General features: G+C 39.7%; 1 protein-coding gene across 5 annotated transcripts in view; it reads right to left on the bottom strand.

Annotated features, from left to right (window-relative positions):
- The window catches only part of SPIRE1 (spire type actin nucleation factor 1), a 171,743-nt gene that overhangs the window by 29,559 nt on the left and 119,717 nt on the right, over positions 1–22,467 (bottom strand). For all 5 annotated transcript variants that reach the window (XM_056521526.1, XM_056521528.1, XM_056521530.1 and 2 more), the window contains 4 exons: positions 7,871–7,954; positions 6,759–6,923; positions 6,486–6,572; positions 5,047–5,176 (listed from right to left, as the gene is read on the bottom strand). In XM_056521526.1, the coding sequence (XP_056377501.1) occupies positions 5,047–5,176; positions 6,486–6,572; positions 6,759–6,923; positions 7,871–7,954 (466 nt within the window). The remainder of the gene's footprint in view (positions 1–5,046; positions 5,177–6,485; positions 6,573–6,758; positions 6,924–7,870; positions 7,955–22,467) is intronic.

Below are 22,467 nucleotides of genomic sequence, written 5' to 3'. Positions count from 1 at the left end.
TAAAAAAACTAAAAAGTTTCCTATTTATGCGGGAGTTACATACCATTCCAAACATAGTTCTGCCCAGCTGCCGCATCATCTTTGTCCCAGCTGAAGCACAGGCTAGGAATAAAGTCCAGTAAGTGAGGGCAGGATTGGCACTTCTCTGTCCTCACTCCTGTCCTCTCTATTAGACTTCTGTCTCAAAACAGAGAAGAATGGTTTACATAACAGCCTGCAGTGATTGGATGAAGAGACCCAACACAGCAGGCTCCGGGAGGAAGTGAATGCATGGTGAGTAAGGGCCCGCTCAAAGCTTACCTTGGACACGCCTTTTTGTGAGCAGTGGATGTCAGAATGATTAAGCAGCAGAACAGAGGGATTTGTAAGCCAAATACAGAAGCTAGACACAAAGTATCTGCATGACCTCGTGAATAACCTATGTCAGCATTTTTTTACTGTGATATCCCAGGTACACTTCAAAATGATAAGATAATGAAACACAGATATTTCTATTTTACTAAAAAATAAGACTGTTAACATAAACATGTTTGGTATCGCTATAGGTGGAATTGTCTAAATTTATAAAATATAACGTTAATGATCACATGTGGTAAACTGCGTAAACGTTAACAAAAAATACCATTGCCCAAAATTGCTGATTTTTGGTCACAAACCCCAGAATAAATGGAATAAAAGTGATCAAAAAGTTAACTATACACAAAAATGGTACAGATCATGGCACAAAATAAATGAGCCCTACTTCTGTATGCATAAAAATAAGAAGGTCACAGGGGTCCTTGCAAAAGTATAATTGGTCACACAGATAACAAGCCCTCTGACATATACAAGAGTTGTGAGGAGGAAAAAGGAAATTGCAAAAATATAACCCCTTAAGGACCAAGCCCATTTCGGCCTTAAGGACCAGGGCAATTTTATTTTAGCATTTTGGTTTTTTCCTCCTCGCCTTCCAAAAATCACTACTCTTAAATTTCCATCCACAGACCTATATGAGGGCTTATTTTTTACGTGACCAATTTTGCTTTGTAATTACATCACTCATTTTACCATAAAATGTACGGCGCAACCAAAAAATTATTATTTATGTAGAGAAATTGAAAAGAAAACCGCAATTTAGCAAATTTTGGAAGATTTTATATTCAAGCTGTACACTTTACGGTAAAAATGACACTTTATTCATTGGGTCAATACGATTAAAATGATACTCATGTTATATGCTTTTCTACAATTGTAATGTTTAAAAAATGTATTTCTTTTTTTTAACAAAATTAGTATGTTTAAAATTGAGCTGCGTTAACCACCTATAACTTTCTCATTATTACGTATATGGGCTAGTAATGAGGGCTCATGTTTTGCGCTGTGATCTGTAGTTTTCATCGGTACCACTTTTGATTATATTTAACTTTTTCATCACTTTTTATTAATTATTTTTGGAATAAAAATGTGACAAAAAAAGCTACATTTTGGAATTTTTTATTTTTTTTTAACATTTACGCCATGCACCATACAGGATAATTAACATTATATTTTGATAGTTAGGACATTTACACACGCGGCGATACCAAATATGTTTATAAACTTGTTTTATGCTTTTTGGGGGTAAAATGGGAAAAAAGTACGATGTACATTTTTATTGGGGGAGGGGATTATTTTTACATTTTTTTAACATTTTTTTTCTCACAGTTTTCATGTCCCCATAGGGGACTATTTATTGCAATCATTTGATTGCCAATACTGTTCAGTGCTAGCTGATCAGTATTATCGGCACTCTTCTGCTCTGGTCTGCTCAATCTCAGACCAGAGCAGAAGTCACCTGGAGACAGCAGGAGGCAGGTGAGGGGACCTCCGGCCGCCATGTTGGACCATTGGATCTCCCCGGCAGCGCTGTGGGTGATCCGTTTATCCATTTAAACACCCGCATTAGCGCAGATGCCGTGATCTGTGTTGATCACAGCATCTGAGGGGTTAATGGCGGACATCAGTGCGTTCGCTGATGTCAGCCACTACCAGCGGGTCCTTGGCTGCTGATAGCAGCTGGGACCTGCTGTGCATGATGCGAGCACCGCTCCGCTGCATGATGCGAGCACCGCTCCGGTGCTCACGTCATGTACAGGACGTAAATGTTCCTCCTGGTGCGTTAAGTACGCACCAGGGTGTACATTTATGTTCTGTGTCATTAAGGGGGTAAATATGCTGTGTCCTCAGGGTCCAAATGGGCTGTGTTCTTAAGGGGTTAAAGAAGGCAATAATATTTCCAGCCATTATATAAACAGGTAACACTTTCCATGAAAGACTCATCAGAAGCTTCAAGAATCAATCATCCCCCAGTCCTTTGCCTATTTATTACAATTATAGTTAATCAATATTTCTACCTTTAAGTGCAGACTGGACAGGAATTTACAGTTAGAACGGCAAAAAAATTAAGAAAAAAAACCTCCCTTCTGCAGACAACTGGACTGTATACAATAAGCTAGTATAGATTCAGGAGGCATACTGCACAGGAAAGACTGTCTAAACAAGGCTTACATCTGTGCTGGGGCCTCAGTGGTAGTTCTCATTATATGTGCCAGGAAAAACACCACCACATGCACCACTATTTTTACAGTCAAAGCAACGAAGACTTAGAGACTTCATTATAAGTTAAAAAGGTCTGTCGTGCAACGGATATGGTTATGTATCATGGTTTCAACGTAAACCACAATGCAAGTGTGAACAGATCCCACTGTGCACATCAAACATTTCCACTTTGTTAAAAAAAAAAAAATGATAAGAAAATTGAGCCTCATGCATAAAAACTGGTGTGCTGTAGAAAATCAAAACCAAATTCTACCTGGAGCTATAAGTAGCATCATATATATATATATATATATATATATATATATATATATATATGCTCTTTCCTTCTGGAGAGAGATTTCTGGCATGGCATTAATCCCGATTAGCTTTTTATATTCCATAACTGGAGCTAAGCTGATACCAGGGAACATCGCCTGAGAAGGTGATGTAATGAGCTGATTTGCATATTCCCCTATATATATATATATATTTTATACAAATATACACACACACACACACACTGTTGCATCTGCATCTTCCAAACATGCCTGTGTGTGCATAAACATATGATAAATTATATTACAAAATTATATTTATACATATATATATATATATATATATAAAATAGGACTTCTGCTCTTTGTGCCAAATTCTATACATGTGTTAAGCACAAAGTATAGATTGTAAAAGCCATGTAGGCTTTTTATGTTGTTCTGAAGTCTGGCTATAAAGTCAACATAAAAGAAACCAATGATAAAAAGAAATAACCAGAAATGTAAGCAACAACAAAGCATAGAAAGCATAGTGAAGCTGTTAAGTTCCAATAATCCACGGTCTGACAGAGATGCTTCCATAATATACTGGCTTTGTGGGTGTGTCATAGTATACAGTGTTTCTCAGGCATCATGTATACACTGTGTGGTTTGGTGGAATAAGTAAAAACAAGCTGGTAGCCATGGTCTAAGATGACATTTATGGTTAAATCATTTAGCATTAGTTATTTAACATGAGATTCGTGTACCTCCTGTGATAAATGAAGAAGTGGGATCTATACTAAAATTGTACATACACACAACATATCACCAAGCCAAACAAAACCAGAGGAAAATTCTAAAAGGTATAGCGTGAATGTGTTTAGAAACCTGCACCACCGCAATGAACAATGGGGGAAGATTTATCAAAATGTAGAGGAAGAGTCGTACAGTTACCCACAGCAACCAAATTGCTTCTTTCATTTTTTTTTCCCTTTAAATTAAAGAAGCATTCTCACTGGTTGCTAAGGGCAACTGCTCCATTTTTCCTCTGCAAAGGTTTGAATAAATCTCTCCCAACATGTCTAGGACTTGTACTTCTATTCCACTCAGTCCATATAAGCCATGATAACTGTGCAGAGAAGCAGAAACTAAGGTATATATTAAAGAGCCACTTCAGGATTTTCTTTGCTTAAATATTGCAACATGTGCTATAATTACAAACTAGTGCAGGATGTAAAGGTTCTTGTGACTGCCTTGTACTTACCTTTATTAGTTGATGTGGAAATCATGGGACTTCAGACATGTTTGGGATTCAGAGTAAAACATGATTGTTCATTCTATTTGCATTTCCCATAAATCCTCTGGCTTTGCAAAGATAGGGATGGTTCAATCCCCAATAAGTCCAACCTATTCACCTGCTAAAACTGCAGCAACCAGAAGTCTTAACTGCTGAGACTTATAAGTGGGTTGGTGGCAGTTCACACTTCATGCAGTTTCAATGCATGTTCTAATTCAAAGTGTTTTTGTAAGATAAATATGGTCATGAGGAGAAAGGGATTTGTCTAATCACTATTATTGGAAAAGCATGGTCAAAACATAAAAAATGCAAGAAAAATGCAATGTGTGAACACAGCCCCAGGATAAGTGTATAACTGTTATATATCCTGATCCCATAGATCGCAAATGGAGCAGGAAGGGGTGTGAGAATTAATAGGTGGTGATGATATTCTGAAGTCCAGAGAAGGTCAGACCCAGAACAGAACATCCTGGGGGAGATTTATCGAAACATGTGTAGAGGAAAAGTTAACCAGTTGCCCATAGCAACCAACCAGATTGTTTCTTAAATTTTTTTAAAGGGTCTCTGAAAAATAAAATAAGTGATCTGATTGGCTGCTATGGGAAACTGGTCAACTTTTGCTCTACACAGGTTTTGATGAATCTCTGGAGATTCATAGTGGTGGTCACATGACCAAGTTATCATAATGGAACATATTGATGCATGCACTGGAATAAAACATATGACACCGTGGGACTAGTGATAGTGAATGATATAGGCAGAAAAAAATAAAAATAAATTCTACTTATCCCTCCCGGAGTGCTTCTTTAAAGTTGTAGTCTTTGAGGTACCATTTAAATAAAGTTTAAACCCCCTATATACAAATTTTACTACAATACAACATTTTATGTTTTGCCCCCAAATAAAATAAAAATATTAGATGTGTAACTATGCTCTTACCAAACCGGCTATGCCTAATTTCATCAGGAGACACAGGGCGAAGCTTCCTTTCAGATTTAATCTCCTCCAGAATCCGTTCATGCAGACTTCGTGGGCGAGGTGGGGTAGGTTTCAACTTCCGTGCAGAAACCTGCAGGATAGAAAAAAATTTAAAAATAAATAAATGAATACGAGCAGCCATTGTATATGTGATATTTACAACAAACCTGAGATGAAATGCTAAAATTTAATGTATAATGGAAAGATCGACAGGAAGTCCTAAAAATGGATGACCCCATGATTATGGTTTACATGAAATCTCCAGGGACAGACTGCTTGACTGTATACATAATTCATGGCCATCTTTAAAAATAGTATTTCTCTAAAATAACACAGTGTTCCACTTTAAAGCCATATTCTCACCAAGTATCTTGGGTTGTTTTATTTAACCTTAAAACTGTAATTTTACAGTCCAAAAAAATGTTACCTATTTATTTATTGTTACTATAAAATGTTCTATTAAATAGGGAATGGCAGGAACAGTGTTTTCATCCCTTCACAAAGGGGACTGCTGAGGACAGTCCAACAATGAGGTCCCAGTGTTGACTCTCACCCATCAAACTATATTTGTAGAGGGCCACACTAACTTTATTGCAATATTAGAACTTTATGTAGGTGGTGGCATTCTTTTAACTAGGAATAAGTAACAACATTAAGTGTACTATTATGGGTTAATTGTGCCATGTGTGTCCAGATTAATCGACAACTAATTAGCCACAATAATTGTACTGTCTATTGTGGTATTAAATGAGTACTAATGGCATATGGTATTAATTGGATCCTGAAGTGGCACGTAAACAAATGGTAATTATTTAGGAGAATTAATCGCGCACATTATTGGGGTACTAAGTAGGCATTGTATGGAGGCATGAATAGGGGCAACATCATGAACCTGCACACTGACTGACATTAATATTCTCCATTTCATTATTAGCGATTGCTTTTCTGTATGAATCTGTACTACTGGCAATTTAATAGGATTGGGATGAACCATAACTATGAAAGTGCTTGGTTAAAATAGCTTTTACTAGGAAGTGCCAGGGTTAGACATGTTGAGAAATACTGACTTAAACCATTAATGTAGGCATTAAATATGGAAAACATTTCTAGCAAGCAAAATTACAATATTAATTTCAACGAACATTGCAAATAGGTATGAGATGAAACATATGCTGTTTATAACTGAGAACAAGTGTTTATACAATGCACTTGACCTGATTATTTCGGTGGGGAACTTACTGCCAGCTGTTTAGATGAATAATCTGCTTTTACAATAAGAGGCTGCGTGCACAAATATCACGGTGGAGTCTAGCTAGCATGGGATTTAGAGGAATTTAATTCTTCAGTCAGAGGAGCTGAAAGCATGCGATACATGATTACTGCTTAGCGAGAATACGTACAGGATTTAACGGGGGTCTGGACCGTATAAAATCCAGGATTATTTCATGAGCACTCTTCTTTAATCGTGGAGGGATGTCACCCTGAATCTAAAAAAAAATCAACAGCATATGAGGTCAATTAGTGTTAGGAGAAGGCTTGGTGACAACATAGCAATTCATTGTCACAACAGAAAAATACCACAAAGAAAAAATGCTTATATTGAGTACGGATAGACTTAAAGAAGCAAACCACAAGGCTGTACTGCCCAATATATGTCAGCTGAGCAGACTCACCATCACCTTCCTTAAGGTGTAACGTTTAGATCGGATGTCATCCATCAGCATTTCATACGGAGTCAGCTGGTACTCGATAGGCAACATATTGTACTGACGCTCTTGTACTTTCTTTAGCTTGACTCCATTTCGTAGATCACGCATTACCTGGACCCAAAATCTGGCCTGAGAAGACATATCCACATCAGAGAAATTAGAGTAAAGCTGGATTTTAGAGATGAGTAATATGTCGACTCATAACTTATAGAACTTATAGAATTCAGGGAATCAGTCAGACGGGCATAATTCTGATTTAAGAAAAGTAGTGAATATCAGGTGATGGGCAGGATTATATAGTCAGAGGGGTGTGAAGGTTTTCAAGTGAGGGGCATGTATTCCTAATACACAACCACTTACTGCATAATCCAGTTCATAGCCGGACAGTTAACTCTCAATATAAAAATCAAGTTCACATATTTTTGACAATTCCATAAATTGAAAGACAAATTATAAACCCACATATCTAAGAAATGGGAGGACATATCAAGAAACAGGGTTACAGGGTTGGGTTTTATTTGAGTTGGCCACAAATAGTCTTTAAAGAAACAAAAAAATAAAAATTACAATAAATAGTTAGTTTAAAAAGATAATGATTTGCCTATATCCTTGTGATGGGTTTCTCCCTGTCAGCTCTTACACACATAGGGGATTAGTTTCAAGCTGTATCACACAACAATGGAGATTCACAACACAGAAAAGACAAACACTGACAGTAATGGAACTTGTATAACTCCTACTACTGTATATCATTGCTCCTCTGGCCCCATAGAGGTACCAACATACTGTAAATGGAGGGACATACAGATGGAGCTTGGTGGTGAGGGATCTGAGAATTGCCTGGAAAAATGTGAGATTATGATGTAATCCTGTGCATGTGTACATAGTTTGGTTTTCGGACTGGGCCAAGTTGCAGTAATGAAATGTATGGATGCAGCTGAGCTGGGATGAAACAGATGATGCTGGTAAGTTTGCATTATCTGGGCAAAAAACTAATTGTATTTTAACCAATTTGTTGAGAACTTTAACAAAATACTGTATGTGTGTCTTTAAAGTTTACAATATCAGTATCATACCCAATCTGAATTTTTCAAATCATCAAGGTCAGTGCTGGATCTGTCAGATGAATTATGTCCCATCTCTTGAATCTTCTTTAAACTCTGTAAACAAAAATATAAAAAGGTAAATTTTATGAGGGAAAAGGTGAGATATATACTGTTTATTGCAATGTAGGAATGCAAGAGAGTAGATAGAAAATTACAGATTCAGAATCTTTCATTTATTGTTGTTTAAAGGGGTACTCCGCCCCTGGCACCTTATCCCCTATCCAAAGGATAGGGGATAAGATGTTAGATCGCCGCGGTACCGCTGCTGGGGACCCTGGGGATCACCGCTGCGGCACCCCGCCATCATTACTGCACAGAGCGAGTTCGCTCTGTGCATAATGACGGGCGACACAGGGGCCGGAGCAGCGTGACGTCATGGCTCCGCCCCTCATGACATCACGGCCCGTCCCCTTAATGCAAGTCTATGGCAGGGAGCGTGACGACCGCCACGCCCCCTCCCATAGACGTGTATTGACAGATTGACAGGGGCGGGCCGTGACGTCACGAGGGGTGGAGCCGTGACGTAACGATACTCCGGCCCCTGTATTGCCCGTCATTACGTGCAGAGCGATCTCGCTCTGCCCAGTAATGATAGCGGGGTGCTGCAGCAGTGATCCCCGGGGTCCCCAGCAGCTGGACCCCGGCGATCTGACATCTTATCCCCTGTCCTTTGGATAGGGGATAAGATGTCTAGGGGCGGAGTACCCCTTTAAGGAGTTCCACAATACTTTTGATGGTAACAACAAAACTTTCTGCCAAAACTACCTGAACAGGTGGAAAACTTGATCAGGTGAACAAAAACTTTCACTGTGTTAGAGCATCAGTAGTGCATCTCCATAAATCAGAATTGTGGATTTAGTTTCAAAATTAAATGTAGTTCGTTTAATTTGTTACTCAATTACATTCGCGCCATGTTTTTGCCCTCCATTGAGCTATACATTGGCATCCGGTAAAAAAAAAAAAGGATCCAGACAAACAGCTAGATGTGTCTGTTCAACCCATTTCCGATATGTATTAACTTAGTGAGCAGGAATCAAAAGAGGTTGAATTTAGTCTAAAGTAAGATTACACTCTTTCCTTTTAATTCTATGGGCCCAAAGGTAAAACGTCAAGCTACACATTAGCATCCCTTTTTGCAGGGTGCAGAGTAAAATCCAATGGAATGCACAAAACATACCGTAAATAGTGCCTAAAATATGAAGCAACTCTGCACATAATCTTGTAGAGATTATCGTGTAGTCTGATCTTGCTAACATGCAATTGATAGGCCGGCAAGACATCACTGATCACCTGCAGGGCTGCTGGGGAGCTTGGTTCAGGAGTTTGACAGAGCGAATATGCATTGGCTCCTCGCCCTGTTAATCACCTTTTGTGTCATACTGTTACTGACCAAATCCTGTATACTGAGATGGTATGATGGTAATATATATTTTGATAATATTCTTCCTTATATACTGGTGTTATTTGGTTACCCGACATATCAACATACGATGCTTTTGTATATCGGGGGCCATCGCAAAAATGGCTATCCGGCAGCGAAGACTGCTTCAGCTGCTGCCAGATGCCCCGTGTGCTCCGGTGAGTGTCATTCATCTGTCCCTGCCGCGCCGGACCATCCTCTTCATGCTCTGCTGCATGGCCGTCGCTCTCCTTCATTATCACGTCGCTGTGCACGCTGTCTCATCATCCAATATGAGCGGCAAGCGCAGCGACGTGATGACGGTGATGGAGAGCGACGATCCAGAGCGGCGGGGACACGTGAGTATATCTTTGTATATTATTATTGCACGGATCCCTCAACATATGATAAATTCAAGTAACGATGGTTCATTTGGAAGGAATTACCATCGCATATTGAGAGATCACGGTGTGTGTATGTGTGTGTGTGTGTGTGTGTGTGTGTGTGTGTGTGTGTGTGTGTATGTGTGTATATATATACATATACATACACACACACACACACACACACACACATATATACACAAATACACAAGAATTGGCGTGAGACAGCACCGGGGACCAATCTCCGTGCATGTGAAACACCCAGGCAGCCAGCCTAGTATTAGTATATGCAAAGTCCAGAAATCACAGCGCCGACAGGTCGAGGATCTTCATAGACTGGTTTCTTTATTCACCCCAAAAAGTTACGTTTCAGCAATAGTAGCCTTTATCAAGCATGATGCTTGATAAAGGCTACTATTGCCGAAACGTTGTAACTTTTTGGGGTGAATAAAGAAACCAGTCTATGAAGATCCTCGACCTGTCGGCGCTGTGATTTCTGGACTTTGCATATATACATATATATATATATATATATGTATATGCAGAGGCACCACTCCAATAGTAGTAAATAAAGTAGACTTCGGGTGCATGCAGGCTGAAAGATCAGGTCTCAGGTCCTCAAACAATACAGCAATAGGAAAAACACTGCTGCACTCACAGCTTGTGATGAAGAAAAACTGGCTTTATTCCATAGTAAACAGGCAACGTTTCAGCAGCGCAATTACAGCCTTCTTCAAGCAAAGCGGAAAAGCCAAAAAGTTGTCTATTATACCAAACTATGACCAGTAATTAACACCTCCCCTGTTGTGGCTCCACCCTCACATAGCCACACCCATGGCCAAAGTGGGCTGCTTAGTCTAAAATTCTAGGCCTATTTTTGCTCCCAGTCCGGCTCTGGCAAGAAGAAAAAGAAAAGATGGAAAGGATAATACATGATTTCTTAGGGAGGATTGGTGTGTAGGTTGTATCTATGGGAACAAACAACAGATGAGAATAGTTCTAAATAAAACTATTTGCAAAGTTGTTTCATGCTTTTATTTTAGACATAGTGACGCAATAAAAAAATTGCCATTAAAGGGGTACTCCGGTGGAAAACTTTTTTTCTTAAATGAACTGGTGCCAGAAAGTTAAACAGATTTGTAAATTACTTCTATTAAAAAATATTAATCCTTTTGGTACTTTTTAGCAGCTGTATGCTACAGAGGAAATTATTTTCTTTTTGAATTTCTCTTTTGTGTTTTCCACAGTGCTCTCTGCTGACACCTCTGTCCGTGTCAGGAACTGTCCAGAGCAGCATAGGTTTGCTATGGGGATTTTCTCCTGCTCTGGACAATTCCTGATACGGGCATCAGGTGTCAGCAGAGAGCACTGTGGACAACACAAAAAGAAATTCAAAAAATAAAGATTTTCCGCTGTAGCAAACAGCTGCTAAAAAGTACTGAAAGGATTAAGATTTTTTTTTAATAGAAGTAATTTACAAATCTGTTTAACTTTCTGGCACCAGTTGATTTGAAAAAAATAAGTTTTCCACCGGAGTACCCCTTTAAAATATAAAGCCTTTAAGAAAAAGTCCTTAAAGGGGTACTCCGGCGCTAAGGAATCTTATCCCCTATCCAAAGGATAGGGGATAAGTTGCCTGATCGCGGGGGTCCCGCCGCTGGGGATCTTCAACGCCGCACCCCGTTAGAATCAGCCCCCGGAGCGAGCTCCGGGGGCTGATTCTAACGGGGTGCGGCGTAGTGCCCAGGAAAAAAAATACTGGGTGAATGTCTCTAATCATAGGAAATGACTATAGAATAAAGCATCTCAACTGTTAGACATGTTTGGTAATTCAGGACACTATTACCCATGCACGGAGACTTCAGGAGTCACCCCATAATATATACAATTTCTTACAACCATGTAGCATTACAAAACTTCCCAGCAACACAAAGTGTATCAAGAAAACATTTAGAATCTATATGCAAGTATATTTCTGTAAGCAGAATAACTAATTACACAGTCAGAACATGCAGCCCACTTCCAGTAAAGCTTGTTTGTTGTGCTGGCACTCAGCGGGCGCTCAGCGGGCGCTCAGCATGATTTTTTCCCCCCTTTTAAGTCACTGTAATTGTCGGCCATTCTGTCTCACAGATGCTGGCATTTTCTTTTTTCTTCATTTACGAGAATACGGATTATTAGGGCCTTATAACACAGTGAGTCCTTTCAAGAGATGTATGCTAAACATAATCTTTGAAGATTTCTCTTCACTTGTTTTCGTGGAAAGCAAAATGTAAGCGAGTGCCAAGATAATCTTTCACAAGCAGACAATAAATAAGGGACTTTAATTCAGCCTTTTATATACAAACCTGCATGAATAATCCAACATTAACTGATAAAAATCCTAAACTATGAGGAATTAAAATGATCTATTACATGGAAATAGAAGAACTAAGGGAAGAAACACTTGCCCCAAGCAGATATGCCAAATTACATAATCGTGTTCTTAGGTGGAAAAAGTTTTGTTTTCATTTGTTTTAACCTCTTAATGACCATCAATGTGGCTTTTTACAGCGGTCATTAAAGGGGTACTCCGCTGCTCAACGTTTGGAACAAAATGTTCCGAATGCTTAGAGCCAGTACAGGGAGCTCGTGACGTCATAGCCCCGCCCCTCATGACGTCACGCCCGCCCCCTCAATGCTAGTCTATGGGAGGGGGCGTGACAACCGTCACGCCCCCTCCCATAGACTTGCATTGAGCCGGTGGGGCGTGACATCATGAGGGGCGGGGCTATGACGACACAAGCTCAAGGCGCCGGCTCTAAGCATTCGGAACATTTTGTTCCAAACACTGAGCAGCGGAGTACCCCTTTAAGGGTACTTATTCTAGCCCACTGTGTTTTCACTGCAAGGCTAGAATAAGCTTATGCAGATCCCCCATGCAGGGATCGCAGGAGCTCGACCGGACTCCTTCTGTAACTACCAGTGGAGTAACCCTGGGTAGTTTAAGGCTATGTTCACACAGCGGAAAGTCTGTGCAGAATTCTCCACTGACATTCTACTGCAGCAAAGTCCCACTGATTTCAGTGGGATTCTGTTGCACTGTGCACATGGCCGCAGATTCCAGCGTCCGCAGAAAGAAACTACTATTCTTTCAGCAAATTCGGCTCGGAATTGCATTGTCACCTACGAGACGGTGCATTTCCGAGCGGTCTAGCGCCCTATCATTCATATGTACCAAATGTCTGCCCGCAAAATACATTCCGAAAAAACAATCTATCATAGGTCACGTTGTAGCACGAAACTGGCCTGTCAGCCACAGTGTTGCATCTGTATCCAGTTTGTCCGAATAAGTTTACATGTGCAGTAGAGACATGAGTGCCGTTCTATGCTTTATCTATCCTAATGTTTCCTATATATGCTTTTTTTTTTTTTTTTTTTTTGGGGTTTCAAAAATAAAATTACATTTACATTTTCAAAATCAAATGAGTAAGACAGTAGTAAAAAAAAGAAATTAGAAAGTAAGCTAATAATCCTAGGTACGTCTTTACGTCTTTAAGTATAAAGATAGTATATCAAATAGGAGCACAAGTAATAAAACAGGTATCTATAGCTAATTTTGACATAAATAAAGTAGATTCCGTCATATAATACAATACTTATAGATAGGGTATATTCTAGACCTTATTGTGCCTCTCAACTCATCCCGATTATTTAGTTCAAGATTGGGAGAATCCTGTCATATGGGGAAAAGTTCTTAATAAGAGGTAAAGAGAGTGAAGATATCAGACCAGCTGTCCTGGCAGTTACTAGAATAAGAGGGATTAGGGGGAGCAGTGAAAATAATGAATAGAGTAATAAGTGGTAGAGAAAAGAGTAAAAGACAAAAAAGGAAGAAAAGAGAGAGAATGTAAGAAAATGACATTGAAGTAAATTGGAAATACCTGTAGTTATCACCTGTGTGAATTATCTTAGTTTCATCAAGTTCGTCCCATAGACGCCAGATTTAAAGAAAGCGTTCAATGTAATTGTCTATGTAAGATGATTGATACTCCATCCTATGGACCTCTTCAGTGCTCTTCAGTGCAGTTCCACCAGTGTGAGAGTAGACATTATGAGGCCGTGGATAGGTTAACAGGTATTTTTACCTGTTATTTTATTAAGAAAATAAATCTCCGGGCACAGTGGGACAGTAATGCCTGTAATCTTCCTAATCAGAGACTGAACCTCCAACCAATAGTGTCTCAATGCAGGGCAGTCCCAGAAAATGTGGGGGAGGGAACAGTTATGAAGTGTACACCCCCAACAGAGGGAGGATAGATGGGGGAATATATGTTGTAATAATTCAGGGGTATGATACCAATGCAACATAATTTTGTATTGATTCTCCCTGAGTATAACAAAGGAAGAGAACTTGGAGGCATCGGACCAGATAGTCTGCCATTGAAGAGTGGTGCGATTTTTTTTTAAGTAGGTTTCCCACTTAGTCATGTATGGGTGTTTTTGGGCAAAATAATCTGTTGAAGAGGACAGTATATTGTATATACACGAGATAAGCCATCTGGTCGAGTCATTATGTTAAAACAACATCTCAAAGGACATCGGAGGAGGAAAAGTGCCTTCCGGGTTGTTATCCAAAAGGTACTGATGAATTTTTCGATATAGAAGGCAAGCATTCTCCAATAGGCTATATCTATCTTTCAAAGCGGAGAATGGTAATAGTGCACGTCTAAGTGGATCCATTATGTTGGCTAAATGGAAGATTTTAGCCGTGATCCAGGGGGTTATTGTATCCGGATCATCACTTTTGGGAATATGGGGATTAAACAGGATGGGTGTAAGGAGAGTTTTAGCAGATTTAATAAGGTATTATGAGCAAGTTATATCCTAGATCTTTTTTGTAAGTTTCATGGGGCCTAAAAGTTGTTTAGAAATCTTAAGAGGTGTGGAGGACAAAATAAGGGAACATGGATGTGTTGGAGCCATCCAAAGTTTCTCCACCTCTGTCCGTTTATTAAATGAAAGAAATGTCATTCACGATGGAACTCTCCAAAGGTGGACCGATAAATAATATTTATACAGGTCAGGGACTGCAAAATTTCCACAATTTTCTGAGGCAATTAAGACCGAGAGGGAGAGTCTATGGCATCCACCTTTCCAAATAAATCTAACCAACATTGATTGGAGGCATTTTATAACATTCTTGGGTATGGGAAGAGTTTTCAATATGTAAAGGATTTTAGGTAGAATTGACAATTTTACAGTGCCTAGTCTACCAAAAAAATGAGAGTGGAAGAGGGGACCATTTTTCAAGAAAAAGTGTACTGTCCTGAATAAGGCATGGGATATTATGTTTAAATAACAGGGGGTAGGACATGGTAAGTCTTATTCACAAATATGATAGGGCAGTGTCTTGCTATTTATAATGAAAGTATTTTTTTTAGCAGCTGTAGGACATTATCAGGGATATTTACAAAAAGAGCTTCTGTTTTGCTGGCATTGATTTTATAACCAGACAATTTTCCATAAAGATTAACCCCTTAAGGACCAGGGGTTTTTCCATTTTTGCACTTTCGTTTTTTCCTCCTTACCTTTAAAAAAAATCATAACCCTTTCAATTTTGCACCTAAAAATCCATATGATGGCTTACTTTTTGCGCCACCAATTCTACTTTGTAATGACATCAGTCATTTTACCCAAAACTCTACGGCGAAATGGAAAAAAAATCATTGTGAGACAAAATTGAAAAAAATACGCCATTTTGTAACTTTTGGGGGCTTCTGTTTCTACGCAGTACATTTTTCGGTAAAAATGACATACTTTATTCTGTAGGTCCATACAATTAAAATGATACCCTACTTATATCTGTTTGATTTTGTCGTACTTCTGAAAAAAATAACTACATGCAGGAAAATTTTAACGTTTAAAATTGTCATCTTCTGACCCCTATAACTTTTTTATTTTACCGCGTATGGGTCGGTATGAGGGCTAATTTTTTGCGCCGTGATCTGAAGTTTTTAGCGGTACCCTTTTTGTATTGATCAGACTTGTTGATCACTTTTTATTCTTTTTTTCATGATATAAAAAGTGACCAAAAATACACTATTTTGGAATTTTTTTTGCGCGCACGCCATTGACCGTTTAATTAACGATATATTTTTATAATTCAGACATTTCTGCACGCGGCGATACCACATATGTTTATTTTTATTTACACTGTTTTATTTTGTTACTAGGAAATGCCGGGTGATTTAAACTTTTAATTCAGAAGGGAATACCTGAAAGGGTTAACTTTTTTTTTACAATTTTTTTTTTTTTTTTTGCGAGCTCATAGCTCCTATAGGGACTTATGAGCTTGCAATGGCTGATTGCATACACAGATTGTTGCCTTGCCGTTGCATGGCAACAAGCTGTGTAATCGGCGGTTGATTGTGCCAGCCTGCAACTCAGGCATGGAGCAATCAATCAGAGCCGGGACGCCGACGGAAGAAGGTAGGGACCTTATTCTCTCCGGGTAGCTGATCGGGGCATCGCGATTTTATCAAGATGACCCTGATCAGCCCGACTGAGCAGCCGGGAAGCATTTACTTTCACTTTCGATGCGGCGCTCAGCTTTGATCGCCGCATTGGAAGGGTTAATAGCGCGTGGCCGAACGATCGCGGCTGCGCGCTATTAGCCGCGGGTCCCGGCTGTGAATAGGCGCTGGGTCCACCCGGGACCCCGCGTTATAGACAGGGACCGGACTTAGGACATACTCATACGTCCTATGTCCTTAAGGGGTTAAAGTGGTACTCCGGTGAAAACATTTTTTTTTTTAAATCAACTGGTGCCAGAAAGTTAAACAGATTTGTAAATTACTTCTATTAAAAAATCTTAACCCTTCCTGTACTTATTAGCTGCTGAATACTAGAGTGGAAATTATTTTCCGTTTGAAACACAGAGCTGTCTGCTGACATCATGAGCACAGTGCTCTCTGCTGACATCTCTGTCCATTTTAGGAACTGTCCAGGGTAAAAGGAAATCCCCATAGCAAACATATGCAGTTCCTAAAATGGACAGTGATGTCAGCAGACAGCTCTGTGTTTCAATTAGAAAAGAATTTCCGCTGTAGTATTCAGCAGCTAATAAGTACAGGAAGGATTAAGATTTTTAATAGAAGTAATTTACAAATCTGTTTAACTTTCTGGCACCAGTTGATTAAAAAAAAAAAAAAAAAAAAAAGGTTTTCACCGGAGTACACCTTTAAGGGGAGAATGAAGATTAGGAAGGGAAGTTAAAGGGGTACTTCGGTGCTTACACATCTTATCCCCTATCCGAAGCTGGGGACGCCTGTGATCATGCATGCGGCACCCCGTTTGTAATCAGTCCCCGGAGCGTGTTCGCTCCGGAGCTGATTACGGTCGACCGCAGGGCCAGCAGTGTGTGACGTCACGCCGTCACGCCTCCACCCCCGTGTGACGTCACGCTCCGCCCCTCAATGAAAGCCTACGGGAGGGGGCGTGATAGCCATAACACACATATTTGGTATTGTCATGATTGTAATGATGTAAAAAATTAAATTAGGTAGTTAATTCCGCAAGTTAAACATGGTACCAATAAAAACTAGAAGTTTTCTTGTAAAAAATTAACCCTAACATAGCAACATAAGGCAAAAAATAAAGTTATGGATCCTAAAAAACCTATATAAATTTGATATTGCTTTAATCATACGGACCAACAGAAAAAAGCTATAATGTTATCTTTACCCTATGGTGCACAAAGTAAATAAAAAATGCAAAAAATTACAAAATCACAATTTTTCTATTTCACCAGTAAAAAAAAAAAATAAATAAAGTTAATAACAATTAACCAATAAGATGTACGAGCGCCAAAAAAGTGGCAATTAAATGGGCACTGTGAGATCCAAAAACTTTTATATGTTCTTAATGATGAAAATGAAAGACATTTTCTAATAGGGTTGCTTTCAAAATTTTGAATATTTAATAAACTAAAAAACTTCTCCATAAAATCCCACCACTAGGGGGTCCCCATACCTACTGGGACACTAACCAGTCCTGCAGCAGCATCAGGCCTGTCCATGAGTCATGGACAAGACTGCAAGAGCAGAGACACCAATCACCTCCCATCATGACCCCTCCCCTAAGAAGATTTCTAACACTGTGAGCTAATAAATAGAGGTATTTTTATAGTATATATAGGTGTTAGAGGCATAAAAATATAGATGTACATGGTCAGAATTAGGTACTAAGTAACATCATTTATTTTTATTTCTGTGGAATCTGACAGGTACACTTTAAGAACAACTTGTCCTGCATTATGATTTCAAGTATCAAAGCAAAAAGTGCAACTTTACAAGATTCTGTAGGGAAAAAAAATGTAGAGACCGATACCGGTACCTGGTGTATTACCCTTGGTAAGAAGAGCTAAGAGTGGTCCAGAGTTGGACAGGAACCATAAAGATGGCCGCTCACCTTAGAGACGAAATAGCAGGCATATAACCCCAGCGATAATGGGGTACTGAAGATGCGGAGTCGCTGCCAGGCCTTCTGGGTAGCAGGAAACAGTGGCACTGTCCTGGATAGACTGCAGAGGAACTTGGAAAATTACCCTTAGTAGATGGCGCTGCGGCTCCTTCAGAATGACGGAATGGGACCAAAGTAAGGTTTAAGGTTCACAGTGGAACCATTTTTATTGGTAAGAACAAAATAAAATAAAAAAAGTGATGACGCGTTTCGGGAGAATCCCGAGCAAAAAAGGACAAAATCAAAATGAAGACAAACCTGAAATCAGAAACCTTGCGTACAAAATGGGAAAGGGGGTGTTACCTAGAAATTATTCTGTGCCCTCTGGAAACCAGTTTTGGGACCAGAAATATTAAATCATCCTTACAAAAAATCAAGCAGTCTAGGCATAATTCATTATTATTTTTCAAAAGAAAAAAAAAAAAAAGGGTCTTTGTTTTTTGATATTTATCAGTGGAAAAAGGATATATGTCTGTCTGCAGGATTATTTTGAACACACCGTTGACCAGATGTACAAATAGAAAAATACTGGAAAAACAAAATAGAGTATGGCCTCTAGTCTGCCAATATTCTGCCAATTGGTAAAGGAGAAAGATAAAACACAAAAAGTAATATTAGAAACAGTAAAAAAAAAAAAATAAATAGTACAACTCTTACGTATCCTTAAAGGGAACCTGTTGGTGGTTTAATGCTGTCGAAACCATGAGCAGCATGAAACACTGACAGGTCTCACTATCAAATTGATCTATAATTATGATTAGAGATGAGCGAACTTACAGTATATTCGATTCGTCACGAACTTCTCGGCTCGGCAGTTGATGACTTTTCCTGCATTAATTAGTTCAGCTTTCAGGTGCTCCGGTGGGCTGGAAAAGGTGGATATAGTCCTAGGAGACTCTTTTTACTGTAAGTTCGCTCATCTCTAATTATGATTACTTTGAAACACTGTAACCATTTATAATGAATCATAAAATCATTTGTATAGATAAGCCTGTTGGTATATTCTGCCAGCCAAACCAACTAGTGATCGGTTCCATTTATTATTATCCATTTGAGGATGCTGGACATATAATACATGCACAGTCATATATGTTACAGAAGACCACCAATGACGTATTCCTTAAAACTAGTCACATTACAAACAGTCTTTTTTTTCCTATGTGTGCATCCATTCTTGTGGTTCAGGTATAATGTCATTTACATAACACATGTAATAAATACATGTTTTAAGATGGTCTAAAATTTACTGGACTTCCAATGATCCCTAAATCTATAGGGTTGCAGTGCTTTATCATTGGCACCACAAATTGTCTGAATAGCATTCTTTTGGCAACACTATATAGTCTTTGGTCCAAGAACCAACCTAGTGTCACTAGGAATTTTCTCAAAGCTAACAGATGGAGCTCCTATATACACTGCTCAAAAAAATAAAGGGAACACTTAAACACCACAATGTACCTCCAAGTCAATCACACTTCTGTGAAATCACACTGTCCACTCAGGAAGAAACACTGATTGACAATAAATTTCACATGCTGTTGTGCAAATGGAACAGACAACAGGTGGAAATTATAGGCAATTAGCAAGACACCCCCAATAAAGGAGTGGTTCTGCAGGTGGAAACCACAAACCACTTCTCAGTTTCTATGCTTCCTGGCTGATGTTTTGGTCACTTTTAAATGCTGGCAGTGCTTTCACTCTAGTGGTAGCATGAGATGTAGTCTAAAAACCACACAAGGGGCTCAGGCAGGGCAGCTCATCCAGGATGGCACATCAATGCGAACTGTGGCAAGAAGGTGTCCAGAGCATGGAGGTGCTACCAGGAGACAGGCCAGTACATAAGGAGACATGGAGGAGGCCGTAGGAGGGCAAAAACCCAGCAGCAGGACCACTTCTTCCACCTTTGTGCACGGAGGAACACTGCAAGAGCCCTACAAAATGACCTTCAGCAGGCCACAAATGTGCATGTGTCCACTCAAATTGTCAGAAACTGACTCCATGAGGGTGGTATGAGGGCCTGACATTCACAGGTGGGGGTTGTGCTTACAGCCCAACACCGTGCAGGACGTTTGGCATTTGCCAGAGAACACCAAGATTGGCAAATTCGCCACTGGTGCTCTGTGCTCTTCACAGATGAAAGCAGGTTCACATTGAGCACATGTGGCAGACATGACAGAGTCTGGAGACCCATGTAGAACGTTCTGCTGCCTGCAACATCCTCCAGCATGACCGGTTTGGCGGTGGGTCAGTAATGGTGTGGGGTGGCATTTCTTTGGGGTGTTCATTCAGATCTAGGATGTGTTATCTTTGTGTTCCCTTTATTTTTTTTGAGCAGTGTAGTTCAAATGATATTTCTGTCTTATTTTATTTCTTAAGAGCAGCTGAGCTTTATTGTTTTTCCTGCAGTGTGTTATTTTATAAATATTCAGTAAAGCCACAGAGTTCATGATGCATCAAAATCTTTTTAATTGCATGCACTGTGCTAATTACATATAAACAAGCACAGCGACTGCCAACATCTCCCAGACAAGACTATCCACTAGCTACATTCTCAGCTGATCCAAAAAGACATAGCAAAAACATGCAACCTGCAAATTTAGATTGCAAAAGAACAGGCTGAGGCCAGAGGATTATGGGATGGTTTGAAACGTTCGCTTTGTGCTAAAGTGGAAAAGTGTGTAACAACCTTGAGAGTCACTTCTTCCTTCAGGTTACAGTAAGAAGAAGAAATGATGGCACACATTAGATGTGATCAGATGTCACTTTACAGATTTTCTTTGATGTCATTTAAGGGAGACTGACAGTCAGTTCATTGCTTTTTGCAATGGAGGCGGGATTACGCATGCTGGGCCCCGCCTCGGTTGCACAAAGCCAGCTAATACTAATACAATGGGTATCTCTGGGAACTACACTATAACCCTGTGTATTGGGTATAATGCGGGTGAAACGGCTGTCAGTTTTCCTTTAATGAACACTCCAATATAAACATCTATGCTGAGTTATGTCTAATAAGGGCCTGGGCCTGAGAGGCCGTGCAACACACAGTGATCTGAAGACGAGCAAATAGTTCATGCCTGTGGCTACTTGATCTAAACATAACACATGGGCCTAGATTTAACAATGTTTTATGCTGCTCAAACCAAGGGCAGCATAAAAAACTGGTGTAGGTTCCCGTAAACAGTTAATGTAAACTAGACAGTCTAAGGTTGTTGCAAATAACACATACTGGCTCATGCTGTTTGACAAATAAGGCTAAGCTTTAGACTGACTGGTTTTAGACTTGAGTATCTTTTACGTTAAAGGGGTTATCCAGGAAAAAACTTTTTCATATATATCAACTGGCTCTAGAAAGTTAAACAGATTTGTAAATTAATGAAAACCTATAGCTTATGCCTCTAGGACCTCACCAATGGTGCATAATGGTGTGGACAAAGATAGATATAACAGCGTTTATTCAGAAATTGTTTTTTAATTCAGATTATAAAATATAAAATATAATATATAAATAAGTAAAACAGTAACAAAATATCACATTACACTGGCACTATCTAATGAAAATCTCACTGGGCCCTAGTGAGATATCCAAAATATAAAAAAGATATATGAATAAATTAATATTCTAATGAGTCCATAAATCTGCAGATAAAAAATAAAAATGAAATAAATCCGCAAAAGGTGTGGATAGAGGTTTGGGTTTATGGCAATAAAGTCAATAAAAAAAGTTGATGAATGGATGATACAGAGTATCTCTCACCACTGCTTCTGGCTTGATGGATTGTGATGGATGAGTCGCAGCCTTGTGTGCCTCGTGTGCCCCAATAGGTGGAGGGGGGCACAAGTTGGTATGTCTCCCTTAGCAGCCCCGTTGGCAGGGGGGCGCAAATAGATGTTGCGTACCGTGAGCTCCGATAGCGGAGGAGCATGCAGCAGTTTCAGCGCTGGGGACCTCGTTCGCTGGCCGGCTTAGCACAGACGGCACTAGTCTGGCACTCCGGCAGGAGTGTCAGTCGGCTCGGGTGCGACAACGGGTCTGATGATGGTGGTACGCCGGGAGCGATGGAAGGTCCGGGATTGGCGTCCCACGTGGAAGCAGGAGATGAGGCTATGCGATGCAGTAGATGGTAAAGTTGCAGCCAGGCAGGGCGGAGTAGGACAGATTTAACTCCTCTGTTGCCAAGATGTTTGCAGATGGACACTGATGGTAACTGTGTGAACAGTGCCAGATTTCTAAACGCGTTTCGGGGTACTGGGAAACAAGGACCTCCGACCCCTTCCTCAGTAGA

This window comes from Hyla sarda, chromosome 5 (genome assembly GCF_029499605.1).
Source record: "Hyla sarda isolate aHylSar1 chromosome 5, aHylSar1.hap1, whole genome shotgun sequence".
Taxonomy (NCBI): Eukaryota; Metazoa; Chordata; class Amphibia; order Anura; family Hylidae; genus Hyla; species Hyla sarda.
Note: the sequence above shows the minus strand (reverse complement) of the source record. Positions and strands in the feature narration are given on the sequence as shown.